Source organism: Pteropus vampyrus, unplaced genomic scaffold (genome assembly GCF_000151845.1).
Source record: "Pteropus vampyrus isolate Shadow unplaced genomic scaffold, Pvam_2.0 Scaffold127, whole genome shotgun sequence".
In the NCBI taxonomy this organism is placed as follows: Eukaryota; Metazoa; Chordata; class Mammalia; order Chiroptera; family Pteropodidae; genus Pteropus; species Pteropus vampyrus.
In genome coordinates, this window is record NW_011888908.1 from 1,207,418 (window position 1) to 1,226,677 (window position 19,260).

Consider the following 19,260-nt stretch of genomic DNA (forward strand, 5'->3'; position numbering starts at 1 on the left):
TCAAATCTAGGAAAATTTGAAAAATTAAAATATTTATTTACTTTTCCGACCCAGGTGCACCTCGATCAGTGTCAGCGTTTGTCACGCACTGGGTATTCGTCTTCACGGATGAGATCATTGACAGTTACTTTCAAAAAGGACTCATGAGAATTCATGAATAGTCAAGTCTTATTTTCAAGCTGTTCAGAAACCTGCTTGGTTTCTTCTTTTTTTCCTTCTTGTCAACGTTTATCTTTGATTGTTTTACCACTTGACCACTGGGCATTACTTCAACCACAGTAGGAGGGAGAAATCAGAGCTTCCCAGTGTCAGAGATGCCGCCACATGCTTGGGAAGGGGAGTCGGGAGAGGATCTGTGTGGCGCTTCCGGTGGGGAGTGACAGAATGAGCTCAGGCACCCGAAGCCACCTGTCACGGGGCACATACCCAGTGTTCACGTTCGCCAACCTCACAGCTTCCTGAGCTTTCCTTTTTCTCCCCCAGCAGCCTACACTGTGAAATGTTTGGGTAGATAGCGAGGGTCATCTGGCCCTAACTTGTGCTTTTCCTTTGGCAAAGACACCTTGTTAAAAAGGGAGTCACCAGATTTTAAAGCCGAAGGAGACTTCGGAGATCTTAGAAACTAAGTTCCAGGGACTCACCAAAGTCACTGGTAATGACAAAGCCAAGAGAATGGCACTACCTGGACCTGTCTTGAAGCCACTGCTCTTCCCACCATGTCATGTCCTGTCCAGAGGCTGGGACTCAGCCCACAGCTCTGTGCTCACGATACAGCAGTGAAGACCACGTGCTGGGGAAAGCGTGGTCCTTGAGGGTGGAAAGTCCTTGGTGAAATGCCTACCTCTGTCTTACTAGCTGAGATCTTGGGCAAGTTACTTCACTTAGTGCTTCAGTATCTTTTATACACCAAGGAATAACATTTACCTCTCGCTATTGTGAAGGTTACGTGACATAACCCGTTTAACTCTACATTAGCGATTGTGGAAGACAGGGGGGCTTAGCCCTTTTTTCCCTTCTAGAATTAGATTCTTTGGGTTTACTTTTTCCCTTGTATCGCTATCGTTCCCCATACCTACCGCCTCATTTTGATCGTTTTAATCTAAATAAATGCTTACCAAATACAACCAGATCAAACAAGATTAGCCAATATTTTTATACCCATTTACTCCCCACAGTTAATCTAGATTTGTCTAAGCTGGTGGCTCTCGACCTGGGATGATTTTCCACCCCAAAGATAGTTAGCAATTATCTGCAGACATGTTTTCGTTGTCACCGGTGTCGGGGAGGGTCGATAGTGATATCTAGTGGGTAGAGGCCAGGGATGCTGCTAAACATTCGTTAGTGCACAGGATAGCTCCCCACAACAAAGAATTATCTGGCCCCAAATTTCAGAAATGCCAGGGTGGAGAGAAGCCCAGGTCCACACTCTGAACTCCAAGCCTCCCTCCCCCTTTCCTTCACAGTCTAAGACAACTGGAAAAGGACTGAGCGAATTATAAACTTATGGTACTTATAATGGTTCTTCTTTTGACATTAAAAATGCCTGAAAGATATGGAAATCATTCCAACTGGTTTTACCTCTGAAGATACAACAAGAAGTTCATCCAATATAAGTGAATAGCAACTGCTCCGCACTGCCACTGCACGTGAGCTGGTATACCGACGAACAAGGGAGACACGAAAATGATGCTTGTTGTGTAGATGATCCATTCAGTGACATTGTTATTATCCAAAAAGTAAGTGCTTTTCTGGAGTTGGAAAGAATGAAGAGTTATCACATGTAGAGACTAAGGCCTTTCGTCTCATGGGTGGTCACATACGTGTAACCAGTAACTAACAACGCTTTTCTGGCGTTGCGGCTGGGGAGAAGTCTAGCGCCAAGGAGCCAGCACCTGCCATCCTGGACTGAACCCACAGGCCTGGTCACATCGTTGTTGGAGGTGGCCCAGCCTCTTGTGCTGACCTGGCACGTCAGGACTCTGATGCCTCAGGACAGTCTATGAGTGTCTGGGCTTTCCCCATAGAGTCCACGTGCACGTGGACTCTTCTCAGGATGCAGACGAATTAAAGCTGCTGCTGAGGGGGTGCGACGCCTGTGCCAGGACTCAGTTATCACAATGATTTGGTGTCACTTCCTGTTCTTAAAGAGGTCATGTAGCATACACCATATAAGTATCAATAAGAAAATATGAAAACAAATCTGATAGAGAAATCCTATAATTTTACACTTCGATATAGACTATTACCTGTAATCCTCATGTTTAAAAAATGAAAATAATGATGAGATTAAGTAATATGCCCTAAATCATTTAATGTACAATGGAACAACAGTCTAACTCTCAGAACTGTGACAATTTACTGAAAGTATATATATATATATATATACATGTATATATACACACACATATATATGTACTTGCAATGTATATTATCAAACAGATGCAAAGCACTATTATCATCATGCAAACACCCACATGTTTATATTACGTAACAAAGGAAATTTTCATATTACGTAACCAAAGGAAATTTAGGTGTATAACTTATAAAAAAAATAAATAATACCCCCAAATTCGCAAGAAGTATACCCCCAAAATAGATAACAAAAGACTTAGAAATAAAAGATTGATACCATTTATCAACCAAAGCAAAGACTTGCAGATAATTTACATAATTCTTGGGTCTGATCTGAACTTGGTTCACTCGTTTAAAAAAGGAGAGTATAAAGTAAAAGTTATGCCGTACAAGTTTCCAAATTGTATTATAACTTGAAATTTTATTCAATAAAGAAAAGCATTCCTGTTAGGAAAAGAATTCAAAGAAAGACTCATTTGAAATGGAGCCTTGAGCCAAGTAAATTCTTTTATTAAAATTTGTATTAAATTTATTGGGGGTGACATTGGTGATAAAATTATACAGGCTTCAAGTGTACGATTCTATAAACACATTAAAAATTATCAAATTAAAAATCTAACTATTATGTCAGCAAATTATTAAACTGCTGTCAGGGAAAACAGAGTTCATTCGTAGCTGAGCAGACCCACTACAGCCTAGTAAAACTGGAACATCTCTGTTTCAGAAATATCAAAGGCACCATAACAGTGCAGAGAGCTTATCTAAAATCATGTGAATTCTATATTTTAAAAAGTTTATGTTTGGTATTTCCAATCTATACATTTATCAAGGTAGTGACTTTATATTGATATGTACTACTAATAATTTATCAATTAATTTATGTTCTGCATATTAAAATATTTACAACTTTAGAGACATAAAATGTATTTTTTACCTGTTGGAAAATCTGGGCCAGTTCTTTGAAATATCCAAATAAACTTGATAATAAAACTAAAATCATACAAACTTTTATAGGATAGTAAGACAAGCAATTAGGAAGATATACATGAAAACAACACTTTTACTTCTGTATCATTTCCACTATTAAATACCTATTTTGTTTTTCTTCTGCTTTATTTCTATGTACTGTCCAGATTCGCTTTAAGCAGAATATTACTATGTGCCAATATAAAGACAACACACGCTCATTTCATAATGTCCTTATTAAGAGAGAGTCAGATTGCCACCTGAAGTCTAAAGGAATATGAATCTGTAGACCTATGTAGAAAATTATTTCACCATGGTAAAATACAAGTGACATTAAATTTACCATTTAAAAGTTTTACACGTACATTTTTAAATGTACAATTCTGTGGCATCGCGTATATTCACGACGCTCTGCAACCGTCACTACCGTCTGGTTCCATAAGTCTTTCATCACCCCAGATGGAAAGCCTGCACCCGCAAAGCATCACACCTGTCCCCCACCATCCCTGGCTGCCACAAACCGCCTTTCCTGTATACCAGTTTTAAAGTTCTATACTTTAGCTTTCAACCAAGTACCTCATACATGTCGATTCCCTTTAAATCTATTTACAAATTCATTTATTGACCTATTTATTTTCCCTCTCATTCCATAAAGAATTTTGGGAGAGATTGCTACCATATGTAAATTCTATAGGCTCTTTGTAATAAAGTCCTGGTATTTCAGATTTATTATGGAATTAGTATTTCTAAGAGGGGGAAAAAAACACGCTTTTGACAATCCTTTATTTTAGAAGTTTGAAATATGAAAATCAATGACAAATACCTTGGTGTCTAATATTTCAGAATGATCACTAGTTTCATTGATGATTCCAGTTGAGTTGAAAGCCAAACCTGGCTTTATATTGATAACAAGAAAGGTCATAGGCAGGAGACCGAGACAGTAAGATCCTAGGTTCAAAATATGGGCTCTAAACCCATAAGCCAACCTAAAAAATAATTATAAGTAAACCGTAATTGAGTAATTTCAACAACAACAAAATATTTCCTTGAGATACCTGTGGAAAAAGTAGTTACGGCCTCTCTCAGAAATTTATTTGGTAAATCCACTGAACTTTAGAACCGAGAAGATCTTCACATTCGCCTTTTTTATTTTCAGAAAAGGAATCTCAGCTTCCTGGTACATCATGATTTACTTAAAATCTCTCACCAGTTAATGGAAGGGCAGAGACATTAGCTCCTATCTCTGACCAGAAGTTGGTCGCTCTTACCAGAGACATACCTCACTTCATCGCTCACTAAACTACAGGGCCCAGGGGTGCTTCTCCTTGTCTCATATAGTGACCACCCCCCTACACTCCTAAATATTCCCTTTAACGTCAAAAATAAACGATATCAGGATTTTTAATGCCAAAATTTGCCTTTGACACATCTCTTTTTTCAAAGCGTAAAACATTAAAATAATAAAATATAAAACATTAAAATACCCTTAAAACATAATTGTTTAGGAGACTTAGTAAATTTAACGGAGGCATCATGAAAAAGAAATAATACTTAATACCCACCATTTCATAAGTAAATATTCTTTACACACAGGATGGTTGAGAAGCTCTATGCGGTTATGCTGTACCATTGCCTGAGAAATAGGGAAAGATAAAAAAAAAAAATACAATCATATTAAACTATTGAGTATAAACTAGGCTTTTTGTTTGCTGGTTTTATAACTTTATTTGATATTATAAAAATAATAATTGTTTACTTTAGAAAATTTGAAAAACCAAAAATTATATCATGAATATATATTTAAAAAAACACACACACAAGCTATAAGCAAGTATTTGACTCTGTCTCTTTCCATTTATCATTGGTTCAGCTAGCGGAAGCTTTTCAGTCTTAAAGTTAGAACTGGAAAGGACATTAAAAATAAATAAGCAGGAGCTACACCTTTGGTCTTTCCATGAAGAAACTCAGACTGCTCTTTCCAGAAGGATTTTAAGTAGTAAAGCATGAATAGCAGTAGTTAAATTAGCCTGTAGATTATAGTTTTTATGGATTATTAGGAATTACTAGTATCTATTTCAAAATTAATTTTTTAATTACTTAAGAAATACATAGAGGAAGTGGTGTCAGCAAGATGGTGGGATAGGAAGCCCCAGACCCTCCTTCGTCCACAGAGATGGGAGATGTAACTTAGCAACAACACGCGGACCAACTGCCTCTGCGAGAAATCCAGAAACCAGATAAGAGGTTTCCGCACCCAGGTGAGCCTGTCGCCAAGGAGAACCGCATCACAGACAGTAGGAAAGTTCACGGCTGTTACTCGCCATGGCCCATCCCCCAGCATACGGCAGTGAGACCAAGAGAAAACTCCCAACTCACGCCTTCGACCCCGAGGAGGGAAAAAGAATTGCGGAACACGTGTCCGATGTTCCACCTTTCCGGGGGGCTCCCAAAGAACCAGTTTCTGCCTTGGCTGGATCTAAGCGCTGACAAGTCCATCTAGATTTTCAGACTTCTGTGCTCGATAATTTATCTTCCTAGGCCAGACTAGCAGGAGACTGAGACAAGACGACCCTAAGTTCCAAGAATGGGCTCTAACCCTACTCGGCTCTCTCAGAACTAAGCCAAGACTGCTGTTATTAAGGCACCATTCAGTCGTGCCGATATGTTGCCCACTGAGTGTGGTGTCTTTATTCAAACGAGCCTGTTTCATGTAAATTATGCTGTCTATGTTATATAAAATCGGTTTCTTTCTAAAAGCTACAAAGATTCTCATCCTGGTGGTAGTGACAAACTCTTTCTGATAGAAGTATTGCTTGTTTTTAAATACAATTAAAAAAAACCCCCACATATTACACAAAAATTCTCCAAGTATAACTGTAGTATAGTTACTTTTAAGTCACTTGGCTATAGTCTGAACCATAATAACAACTGCAAAACAAAATATACTCCAGTGGAGCTAAAATACATTGCAGGGGGTAAATGCGAGAGTCAGTTGCCATCACCAGCATGTGGGCATAAAGTCCGCATGACTCTGCTTCCTCCCTACGCCAAGTACTCAGTAAGCCTTCTAGATGTCACTTTCAGTGATGGCTGGTACCATGGTCTGTACCGAAGTCTTTCCTGTAGGGAAATGAATTCATTTAAGATGAATGAAAATTAATTGGTCTACATCAGTGCTGTCCAAGGGAACACTCTGAAATGATGAAAACGTCCTGTATCTCTGCTGTTGAACATGAGAACCACAGAACGCAGAGGCTTCCTGAGTGCTGGAAATGGGCTATTGCAAATGAAGAAATGAATTTTTTAACTTTATTTAATTTTAATTAATTTTAAGTTTTCACATGTGGCTCATGGTTACAGCACAGATCTAGAACCTAGACCACAATTTACAAATCCAATCTCAAATATGTTTTCTCTTGCATGCACGCAATTTTAATTGTTGCCAGTGTTTGCATAAGCCTGGGCTGCCATTCTCGCAAGGGGTCAATTTGTTGAAACTGATAGCCATAGTCCTTTTAGACCGGGACCCCCGACTGGGACCCCCTCATCTGTTTCCTGTTCCCTCTGCAATTATTTGAGTTTGAGACCCTTGGTTTAGATTGAAGTAGACCAACTGAATGGCTTTTATTGCCTCATCTGCTAGAAATGTAAAAGCACTCTTTGGAATAATTGCTGTTTTGGATCAAGTCTCTTGGGAAATGTGGGTCCATATTGTGCATTTAGGGTTTACTCTTTCGGAAGGATCTAAGAGCTTTTGGGAAAGGCCAGAGTTTAGCGTGGAGCCCAGTGCTTGGCTGAACTTGGAAGCTATGACTGTAAAATGCCGACTCCTGCATTTTCCTCTGGTGTGCACTGGAGGGAACTCTTAAGTACGCATGTCTGTGTTTGGTGGGCGGCCTGTGATGGCCATGGTTTATTGCATTCTGGGTGGGGGCAGGTTTAATGTGACTGTGAGGGATAAAGTGATCAAGAGTGTGGAACTTTAATAAGAGGACCAAATTATAGCAATTGTAGAAAATGATTGCTTTCTTTACTAACAAAAATAAAGGGTTGGGCCACCTGGCAGACAGACTTAAAACTACAAATCTGGAATTCTCTCCGAGCCCTTCCTGAACTATTGTACCAAAATGTCACAGAACCCGTGTAGAAACTAAACTACCTGGAAAATGAAAGCTGGACTTACATTGAGGGTGGTGAGAGGCTCATATGTAACATCCTGTGCAGATGCTTTTTTGGTGCATTCTAATGGCCACTGAAGATATCTGAAATTATATTCGATCTGTAGAAATAATTTTTAAAAATTACAGTGTAATATAGACCCCAAAATTGTTCTTGACAAATCATACACACAAACCTACAATTCTGCTAAAAATTAAGTAATTCAAATGAAGTTGAATCGTTCCATAATGAAGAAAAGTAAATTAAATTATTACAGATTGGTGTAAAAAATAAATCTAAAAAGCTGTTTTTGATTTTTAACTTATAGTCATGGAAAAAGATGAACGATAAAAAGATCGCTTAGACCTTTTAGAAGGCCATTCTTCAAGCAATTCTACCCAAGAAAATATAAAGACTAGAAGCAACTCTACATAATGCTATTAGACAATTAAAATATTGTGGGGAAAGTGAGGATCTAAGGCGGAAATACTCATAAGCAGATAATGTAATAATCTGACAAATGAAGACACTAATTACCATCTTCTGAGACTGTGGAACTCTAGTGACACTTTCAATATTCTTTAAAGAACTATAATAAACTTCAAATTATTATGGTAAAATAAACTTACGTGGTAGTCTTGGCATGACTTTTCTTCCATGGAGGGTATTATGCAAAAGTCTAAAAGTACCTTGGAGAGAGGATAAACGGCTAAGGTGTTGGGCAGGAGACTAGTTATGAGACAGGATTTGGTCCCATTTCTAAAAGAACACGGGAGATAGCCCCTTTCCCTCCCTTTGCTTCTTGCACCTCAGGGATCAACTACAATCCATGCCATTCAGGAACAAAGTTTAAAAAGTAAAATGTTACGATTACTACTGCATGCCTCAAAATACTAAATGATTCAGAAAAATACCAGGTGCTTGAGAAGGAAATGGTATTTACTAGAATTTGAATAAGAAACGTTCCACTAGTTTTGCTAAGATTCGACGTCTTTGACGTCTTTCTGGGCTTCTAGAGAACAATATATAGAGGATTCCGGATTCCTTTGCTCCGCATTTGGTAGCAATGATGTATTGTCCCTAATCGGCTTTCAGCTGAGCTCTGGGGACTTTATTTGGCCAGGGTCCCATCCGCATTGCTCGAGCCTGGAGTAAGCACTGTGTTTGCTTCTGTCCCCAAGCTGCCAGCAGCAATGACAAAGAATGCATCTAGAGCTGCGTGGACAGGACAGTGGAGGAGACACGTTGTAGGAGAATTACTGACGGCCCTGCAGATGCTCCGCAAAGGGAGAGGACACTTACTGGGTCATTGGAACTGCCCAGAGGGTGTGTGGGGACAAATGTTTTTGTGGGGTCCCTGCCTATGTGAACGATTTGAGTCACCCCAAATCTGTGTGTTGGCACATTTCAGGTAGCTCGAATTCGTGACCCCAAGAAAGAAACGCTGCCCAGCCAGGCTACCTTCTTGGAACCAGATCTGGACACAAGACCCCAGGGACATCTGGTCAACCCCACCTGAAGGACAGCACCCTGAAGGGGCCCCACTGGGAAGGCACTGCTGGTCTCAACACCAGGGGGCCTTAGAAGGTTTCGAGGAAGTCTGTTGGTGATGAGGTAGCAGTACCAGGAGCCCTAGTAGGCATCATGAAAATAAAGCAAAGCTGGTCAGCAGTGCCATGCAAAGCAGAAACAGAGAGGCAGGTCTGGTTGCCAGGGTTGGAGAGTGTTGAGATCATCAGGATGGGCCGGATAACGGATGCTCGGCCTGGGGAGGGGGACAGGTTCCAGGGCGGGAGGGTGTACGTCACTCAACTGTGTGATGTGAGACTAAACAAAAAGGCCTTTAAGTTCTCCTCTTTTTAAAAACATTTCACGATACTAAAATACAAAGTCATTATAGAAAACTAACTAGAAAATATATAGTAGCATAAAGAAGAAAAACCAGTCATAATCTCACACCTACGAAAAATCTTAACATTTTAGTGTATTTTCCTAATTATTTTTTATGTTTTCCATATGTAAGTATTTCTAACATATATGTTTCACTAATAATAATGCTATGGAAAATATTATATATAAATCCATCTGTCCCTCTGATTATTTGTTAGGACAAATTTGAACTAGAATTAGTGAGTAAGAAAGTCTGAGACCATTTTCATTCCTGAATATTTATGTGCCCTTTGATGACATTTATGTACCTAAAATGCTCATCTATGAACTTGACCTGCTCCAAAATCCATTAGATATTATAAAGAAAAAAGACACATGAAGCACTTAGCACATACTAAGTGCTTATTGAATAAATAAAAACAGTTTTAATTGTGGTAGTTCTAATAACCACATAAGCAGAATAAAAATAGTAGGATGTGTAATATGGGCCAAGCACTATCCTAAATATATATTTTGCCTCTACTTATTGTACTCACCTTGCAAGATCAGTATTAACGTCACTGTTTTAAAAATAACAAAAATAGGAAATGAAGCTCAGAGAGGTGAAATGATTTGCCTAAAGCAACAGGCGGAGCCAGGACTAAATCCCAGAGCCACCAGGCTCCAAATCCGGTCCTCTGTTCTCTGTGTCACTATGTCTCGCTGCCTCCTCTAGTACCTGAATATATTTTTTCCTATGAATGATATTTGAAGTCTTTCCTCTTTTTCTTGATTATCTTGTTTGCCCCTGTCCTCAAACCTCCGCTTTGCCAGGAGGTGTCTTATCTGCACCCTTGCGCTCAACAGCGTGTAAATGTTTCTCCTGTGGCGGGTTTCTGGTCACACGCTGGGTTTAATCTAGCACGGAGACTCACACATTTGGAGGCCGGCAGAGGTGTAAATGAATGAACTATGCCAGCCTGAGCAGCGCTTTCCCATCGCCCTTGAAATGTGGGCTCCCCCGGAGCCAGCGTTTACCTTCACACCCTGGACAGAGGCATAGATCGAGAAATAGGTCTATGACAAGGAAAGCAATTGCACAAGAATGACAGTGCATGGCAACTGATACCAGGCATTAGAGCTGAGTACAGGAAAGGAGGAGGTGGGGTGTGCCAGGTGGGGGGGGGCTTGCCGCTCGCCCAGCCAGTCCTGCCTTGGGAGAAGGTAGCTCAGTCACCAGATCTTCCGATTTTCCCGGGAAGCCAGATATCTGATCCTTAAGGGGAGCATCCTGGTTTTCAGTGTTAGCCACTGATGCAAATTTGAAACAAGAGCATGCATTCTATTAAAAGCACATCTGGAAGATTTATTCAGCCAGCGACCACTGCTAGTCTCTGCTCTAGACTTGGATTATTTGAATTAAAAAAATCTGTTGCCCATATTTTCCAACGGTCCACAGGACAAGTCCAAGTGAGTCCTTAAATATTTGTTGGCTGACTTCCCTTATAGCCTGTGGAAAACTAGAAACTTTATTTAAAGATGGAAATGACTATTATTTAGCTGGTGATTACAACAATAAATCCTCACATTATATTATATGTCAAGCATATACCCAGAAGGAATTGTTTGCGGGGAGCTTACTTTCATGCACTCAGGGAGGTATTCTACCATTTCCATGACTGGATATTTATGGCATGACGAATTATGATTAAAAACCTTAAGACATTCTTCCCATCTGTAAAGATAAAATGATAAACACAAGTCTTAATGCTTCTGTTCTGCACAACATATATTCAAGATTATATTTTTAGGAGAAACCTGACTTGGTTTCAGTGGAACCAATATTTGAACCAAGATCGATTCATCAATAGGGCTCTTGTCCATTAATGGAAATTAGAAATGTGGGCAAATTCCAGGATGGCTGTTCTCTTTCTCTAGATATGTAACATTTAATCCACGTACACATCATGTATTGAATTAAACTGCAAAATAACGTGTCAAGGGCATTAACAAGCATGAGTTCTGCGACAACATTGCAGACTCCGCCCCTTTCTTCCTCAACATCCAGTTAGACAGGATAAGATATTTACGATACCATGGAGGAAATGAATCTACAACAGGAAGTAAAGCAGAGCCCATTTACCTCCAAGAGCTTATCTATGTAACAGGAGCCTAGTTCTAAAACTACCCAGAGAACTTTTCTGTTAACCCTATCAATAAATTCCATCTGGAACATCTTCGTAATCAGTAGAAAACTTCTGGTTGCCCGCTGGCACCGACCGGTGTTTCCAAAAAATGAACAGCAGGGGATCCTGAGACTGTGCTCAGAAAATACACGCTCGATCTGCCTTGAATATGGATTGTTCACCTCTGTGTCCACTACTGGGTAACACTGGGGCCTTGCACACATCCATCTGTGCTTATATAGAAAGGTTTATGCACGAGAAGTGGGACAAACGACACTCCAGCTTCATCATTTAAAATCCCCGTAGACTGGTCCAAACACCCACGGCCACAAAACATCACATGTTAAAAGAAATGCCATTACATGGCGCTAGTAACAATGCAGATTTACCTTGTAGAATATTTTGACCAACATCGAGTTTTGGGGGTTCTGTTGGCAAGAGAGAGTCGGGGGAGTTCAGGTAGGGCAGGGCAGACTCTGCTTGACAGTGACCATGGTGCCAGACACTACACATGCCCAAACCCCATGAGTCTCACAAGACAGTCAAGAAGGCAGCTTATGCTCCATGATTAGAAATGGAAACTGAAGATCAGAGAGGTTAAGCAACATAGCGGCTCACACCCAGAGTTCACTGAAAACTTTCATGTAAACCGACCTTTAGAAAACGCTGATTAACGGCCGAAACTCACTCTTTTTCTCTGTTTCCCCTCAGGTTGTGAATCATCCCCCATGCCAGAGGACGCTCGGTGACAGTGGACAGGGAGACGGCATACCTTTTGCTCCTGATGGTCGTAAGAACCACCTCCTTCCTCTTATTGTGAATTGCGAAGTGCAGAAAGGAGGCGTGATGCTTGTTCAGGACGACGTCGGCGTCGTAGCTCAGAAGAAGGGCGACAGCTTTGGCGTGGCCTTCCCTTGCCGCCAAATGCAGCGCCGTGTTCTTTTAGAGAAAAAAGAACGGGGAAACTCAGTGACGATGGCTACTCATCCTTCGGCTATGATAGTGCTCTGTTTCCTTGTTGAACTGCTTAAAAGGTATCATGCGTAAAACTATTTAATACCCAGACACATAAAGTTTAAAACTGGTGTTCAGAATCGAGCTTCGGAACCAGGAGTTTATAGTTCAAACCGGGCTTGTGGGGTAGGGTATTGGGGAAGGGTCTGTGCGTGTACATGTGAATTCCAAGTGGTTTGTTTTGCTGTGTTTTTGCTCAGTGGGATGAGTCCACAAGGACGAAGGTCAAATTTTCAGGGTAAAGATGCTGGAATGAACAGAGAAGAAACATGTTTCTGGGAGAATTATCATTGAGCGGAGCAGCAGTTTCTAGATCTGGGGTTTTCACAGGCTTGTAAATTTTTTTTTTTTTTTTTAAATCAGAGATTGCTATAAGGTTGTCAGTCTTTAGTTTTGCCGCATTTTAAAAGGCAATGACAATATTCTATCTCCATCATTTTGTGAAAGAATTTACATTCTAATACTTGCCCTCCAAGAAAAGGAGGAAGAAAATCACAGCAGAATAAAGGACAGTCCTTCCAATCGAATCCACTTAGCTTTATGAAGACTTACCCTGCCCCCTTCATGTTTCTCGGTTCCCCAGGCAGGGCAGAAATTTAATCCTCAATCCACACAGGCCCGTGGACCAGTCTTTGTCAGACCGCAGCGCTGTCCCCTGCGTGCGCCCACCCCTTGGCGTCCTTTTTATTCTGTTCTCTTTTTATACCTTCCTCACGCTAAGGGTTTGCACGGTAAAGACCCGATAAAAGGCTGTGGGCAGGGCTAGGAAGGGGGGAAGGTGGCTAAGAAGGCGGCTTCTTGCAATTTTTGAAGTTTCTTCTCCGCCAAGATTTTGGGTAGGTACGAGGAACACAGTACGTACCCCTTCTTCGTCTGGCTGATCCGTCGTGCTCTTCAAATTAGTGTCGAGAATGACCTTCATGGTCTGAGTGTACCCACCCAAGGAAGCGTGATGCAAAGCAGTCCAGCCATTGTGGTCACTGTGAGTTAGGAAGAGACAGGTACATTCACTTTATAGATGGAAGGTGGGCCAGCAAGCCACTCGTTTGAAAGGTAGGTCTCATGGCCCCCAAAACTGAGTGTCTAAGTTCTAGCAACTAAATATTTATGACATATTTATAACCGATGAGCTAATTTCAAGCCTAATGGTCTTAAATGATCTACCTATAATGTGATTCACACATCTTTTAATTTAGTAGATCAAAATATAAAAGTATATAAACACATTATCAAACACTTGGGTGGGTGAAACTAGTTAGTATGTCTGTCATACATTTTTCAAGGCTATAACATGCTTATACACACTACATAAATCTTGTTTTATTCTTTCGTTGAACATTGTATCAAAAAATTTTCATGTCAGATAATAATAATAATATCATCTTATAATACATGACTATATGACATTTAGCTAGGGCCACTTGTTCTTCTGAGAGTTGGGATCTCAAGAGATCTTTCCTCTTGTGCTCACAAAGATGCTTAATTAATGCCCTTGGAAATGTCTGTCCTTTCTCATAGAAATTTAGGGATAAAGGCAATGAAGGCTTGACAGTTTTCCATATTGGACATACACACAAAAAAAACTGTGAGAGCCTGGCACAATTTAATTTCAGTGCTAGTGAGTAACTGCGTGAGGGTGCAAAAGCCACCTCGCTATTTCAATTACGGTGTAATTAAGTAACAGCTCTCTGGCCCAGGCCCACCGGGGTCCTCTCTGTAGGTGGCTTCCTGGTGTCCCCTTGGAAGCAGGAGGGAACTGAGCAGAGCGTATGGTTCCCAACTGCATCCTGACACTGCTGGGGTTGACAGTCTGATAAGGAAATGTGTTTTTGAACATTGGCCTAATTGGCTCTTTGCATAGTCACCTGAGTGAAATTAGAACATAGCTCATCATGCCTCTATAAAACTTTCCTGGGTTTTCAAAATTCCTTTTACAAAGATGTCATTTCATTATGCTACCTTTTTATTATGCTTAATTATTTTAATTTGATTTTGTTCCTTGTGTTAAATTTAAGCATAACGAAATTCAGGAATATTTTGTAGCACATTGTTATAGCTTTTTGAGTCTACCATTCATCAGATTGAATGAAAAATAGAGTCTCTGTGTGGGGTGTGTGTGTGTGTGTGTGTGTGTGTGTGTGTGTATGAGGTGTGTGTACATGTAAACACCCAGTTTTGTATCTGCATAAAAAGGTGGTAGCATGCTGAAGTAAAATATGAGGAACCGTATTTCAAAGCTTCTGGGAACTACCAAGCACAAAGCAACTTATTCTGTGACCCTAAATCAGGGCTTCAGCTCTATAAACCTCAACGTTTCCATTCTCACTTGGCAATGATACTGACTTCTCTTTCAACATCTGGGAAGATGTTGAAGAGTAAAGATGGATGAAAGTACTTAGCGAGATAGAGTTAGATACCATAATTAAAAATAAAATAGAAAAACAGCCTGGAAACGGCTAGTTAAAAAGAATGTATAAATATTCCATTCACATATCCTCACCTGAGAAATAAGGCGCCTTTTTTCAGAAGAAGTTGAACTACTTTATCGTGCCCATTTTTTGCAGCCAGGTGGAGAGGAGTCATTCCATGAAGGTCACCTTCATTCAGAAGCCTCGTGTCACTCATGTCCTGCAGGAGCCTCTGGCAGGTATTGATACGCCCATAACTTGAAAAAAATTAGGTTTCTTATTTCCAAGGCAAATATTAAGCAGAAAGACGACATGCTGATATGTCGTATAAGCGGACCCTTACCTGGCCGCGAAATGTAGGGGTGATTTTTTATCTTTGCTTTTGGAATGAATGGACACATTGAAGTTCAGAAGGTTATTGACAGAGATGGGGACGCCCTGTCTGCACGCATAATGTAGAGGAGTACACCCATCATTGTCTTCGTCCATTACCAGCTCTTTAATATGTTGCATCTAAGGGAAAAAATTAATATTCTAAGCGTAACTCTGTGATCATGCTAATTAAAGTGTTTTTCTAACTATTCTGCAGAATAGGGTCAATACGTATATACCTTGAGGGCAAAAATGTAAATAACCCAAAGGGAACCAGAGTAAAATAGATGTGGATGACAGTGCATGCCCTGGCTCCCTGCAGTGTGCATTACCATAGGAAAGGCTCTGAGAAATCCTAACTGTGGAAAATGTGCTTAACATGTTTAACCTAGCGTTTTCCAAATGTATTTGACTAAGGACCACCTTCCACACCTCTCCCTTCACTTTTCCCCCCAAATAACAGTTATGAGCTGCACACTAATGTGTTCTGTTAGGCAAAAGGCATGAGCCGTTAAAATTAGGTTTACTTTATCTTTCGTCTGAATATTAAATAAAGAATAAATGCCAAATGAGCAGCTTAATCCAATGATATTAGTGAATATAAATATGGAGAGGAGATAATGTTGTCAATGTGTCAACAAGTCAAGTATTTTGAGCAGTATTTTTCCTTAATTGATGATGGTGTATTGCTAATCAGCGTATATACTTGGCTTCTTCACTCACACGTAATTCCTAATGGTCAAAGAGTGAAGGAAAGGTGACTTATTATCAATGGGGATACATTGGAACCTTTGTAACTTGGAAAATTCAATCCCAATGTAATTTCTTATCATCATAATCGTCACCACTATGTTGTAAATAAATACTCAAATATGGCATCTTTATTTTAAGATAACTTTTAAATTCCGGAATCAGCTTTTATAATAACAAACATCATAATAAGCAAAATCATTTTACTCTGTTGAACCCAACTCAGTTTATGGGAATCCACATAGGTACATATCTATTACCTGCATGAACTCAGGTCGCAGACTATTTAATCCATACGGTTGCTGTACGGTCAAATGCAAAAAATTGCGTCCAAGATGATCTTTTATGTCTACACGGGCACCTAAAACACATGATATAAATATAACTTCTATTCATGTACTTAAAGCAGAGCCTACGGTGGATTTTCAATTTAAGAAAATAAAAAATGTTTGACTTAAAACGCTGCCAATCTTTAACTTACAGGAAACTTTATTTAAATAAGAAAACTAAATATATTTAAAAATGGGTTTACCTTAGTGTGTGTGTGTAAAAGGAGGAGAGAATACATGATTTATTACATTAATTAACATCTGAGGCCTTACCTTTTAAAGCATAAAAAAAGATGAAGAGATTAGAGATCAAGAAAGAAGACGGGAAAATATCTCCATTCTTTATTGACAGATCAGGTTAGTATCTAAAATCGGGACAGTTATAATACCTACATCACATAAAATTAACCATTGAGAGAACGGAGATCAGATGTTTCGCAAAATGTCTGAGATATAATAATTGCTTTATAAATTCTATCTATTATTGTTCTGAAATTGTCTTTTTAAGTATCACTCCCTCACTGGACTGAACACTATTCTAGACATGGAAAGTATTCTATTTATCTTTGTATTATAGTACCTGGCCCAAAATGAATGGTTAATAAATGTTTATCTAACCAAATTGAGTAGTAGTTCTAAAGGTGTGGCTTGGTACCTTTAGAGAGTAGCAAATTTACAATATTCCAAGATGCAGAAGCAGTTGCTAATAAAAGCGGAGATCGTCCTTCAGAGTCGGTGCTATTAATATCTGCTCCCTAAAATAAAACAAGTCATCAACCAAAAGCTTATGAACAGAAAAATAAGCTTACATTAGAACCCGAATAATATTAATTCATTGGGATAGAGTGCCCATAATATGGCTAGCACTCAAGCATATAATAAATATAGAACTGCTTGAAATTTCTCTATAATTCATATGTCGTAACATCAGAAATGGAGGAATTCTTTTATAATTTCAACAACAAAAATGATCCTCACATATTAATCTTTTGACTGACATCTGACAATAGATCTATTTCACTACCTACATCATAAAAATAAAATCCTTTGACAGCACCAATAGCTGATTTCCCACTGTAAGAAAAGATTTTTAAATTTTCAAAATAAAAAAAAAATCTTCCCAATTTATCACATATGTGATCTTAAAAACATTGACAAGAAATTGTTCACTTTTTAAAAAACCTACTTCATCTGAAATATATGAACTTAAATAATTGCAATAACTCAAATCATAAAGTAAAATTTTAACCATTTAATTTGTATTTTAAAATCACAGCTTATATACATATATTTAAATGAATAAGTCAATATTTACCATTATATGTTATGGTTATGATATTTGATGTGACAAGAAACAAAGGCTTTAAAAAAGTTCATGGAAAAAAATCCCATCTTTTGGAGCGGGTAATAAAAATAGCTAAAACTCCGATTGTGGATATTTCTCGTTCTTTGGGTACCCACTGAATATAGACACTGATGGCAGCAGCACCCTCATCGAAAGCATAATGGTGGCTGGTGAGGTTCTGCCCGGCCAGGTGGAGACAGGGCTGCATTTGCAGAAAACCATGCATGACAAAACTACAATGTATTATGAGTCTTCCCAGGATTCTTCTATGTAAATATCACAATATCAAGAGTTGCTATTGACAACGAACCCATGTTAAATATTACAAATGGAACTACATTCATTGCTGAGATGATGAGGTTTAAACAAATACATCATACATTCAGCCACATAAAAGGCTTATTAAAATTTAAATCAATAGCCAACTGGTTTCCCTGCTCCGAATGAAAAAAAATCTCATGCTTTCCCTTATAACCACCTTGGGCAAATTTTTTAACTCCTCAGTTTTTCATTGTTTGAAAGATGGCACTGATGCTTACAATGAATTGTGAAGGTGACCTGCACTGACTGTCCTGCCTCCACCTCAAAGCCACTTGTGCTGAAGAAGCATCAGTGGAGTTGTCAAGCCTAACACACCCAGGACTGGTTCACATAAGAGTTTTCTTTGCCATGTTCCCACCCACCCCCACACACCGATATGGGCATCGAAAGCGCACTGTGGGACCTGTAACTTTATGCCAATGAAGTCTGGCCATTGTATATTCACGCGCAACCCTCTGTTTGTAAATGTGTCAATCTTCTGGTAAACTTTTTTGCTGATAAGCTAGAAACCGAAATTTGGTTTACTTTTACAAATTCATATTACGCCATTAAAAGATTTTCAACTGTAAATAGTAATTAAAAAAATGGTCAATGGAATAATTACCACTGAAATTAAGTAGTCTGCTAGTTCGTGGTGATCAAATAATGAGGCCCTGCAAAAAGAGAGTTATAAGCAATATTAAGGTACTATTGATATAAATATATGAAATAAAGCTACTATATTCAGAGAATCAATTTAAATGATCACTTAATAACATGATAAAATGCAAGAGAATTTAGAACCTTTCAAAATCTATAATTGATTCTGTTTAGGGTAACATTGTCAAAGTAATAATAATAGAGAAACATCAAACACATCACAAGATTTCCTCTCTCATCTTTTAGTAAACCTGTTTTCTCCATGTAAAATCGTCATGAAGCTGTTCTGCAGTGAGCAGTAACGTCTGTCCTGGGAACTTAAAATAAAAGATGACAGAACTGGGCGTAATCACCACTGACCACGGGGAAGTACAGCAGTTGCATGCAAGTTCCATGTAAAACTCATCTGCGGGGTTCAAAATGCCCCCTCTTCGGCAGAAGTTAACGAGACAGAGTTAGCTTTCCCAAACTTTTATGAAGCCAAAAATAAAAAAAAAGGGACAACTGAAGTCATTTTGGTATTATCCCACAGCCAGTCATAAGGATGTTAA

The 19,260-nt window shown here is 39.1% G+C and overlaps 1 protein-coding gene across 1 annotated transcript in view; it reads right to left on the reverse strand.

The window, feature by feature from the left end:
• The window catches only part of TRPA1 (transient receptor potential cation channel subfamily A member 1), a 45,487-nt gene that overhangs the window by 9,042 nt on the left and 17,185 nt on the right, over nucleotides 1-19,260 (reverse strand). Inside the window, exons 8-21 of the mRNA XM_023534605.1 lie at nucleotides 18,675-18,723; nucleotides 17,060-17,159; nucleotides 16,336-16,436; nucleotides 15,297-15,466; nucleotides 15,046-15,210; nucleotides 13,408-13,525; nucleotides 12,304-12,470; nucleotides 10,987-11,080; nucleotides 8,106-8,165; nucleotides 7,502-7,597; nucleotides 4,881-4,951; nucleotides 4,143-4,304; nucleotides 3,287-3,377; nucleotides 1,579-1,748 (exon numbers count right to left, since the gene is read on the reverse strand). Of these exons, the coding sequence (XP_023390373.1) occupies nucleotides 1,579-1,748; nucleotides 3,287-3,377; nucleotides 4,143-4,304; nucleotides 4,881-4,951; nucleotides 7,502-7,597; nucleotides 8,106-8,165; nucleotides 10,987-11,080; nucleotides 12,304-12,470; nucleotides 13,408-13,525; nucleotides 15,046-15,210; nucleotides 15,297-15,466; nucleotides 16,336-16,436; nucleotides 17,060-17,159; nucleotides 18,675-18,723 (1,614 nt within the window). The remainder of the gene's footprint in view (nucleotides 1-1,578; nucleotides 1,749-3,286; nucleotides 3,378-4,142; nucleotides 4,305-4,880; nucleotides 4,952-7,501; nucleotides 7,598-8,105; nucleotides 8,166-10,986; nucleotides 11,081-12,303; nucleotides 12,471-13,407; nucleotides 13,526-15,045; nucleotides 15,211-15,296; nucleotides 15,467-16,335; nucleotides 16,437-17,059; nucleotides 17,160-18,674; nucleotides 18,724-19,260) is intronic.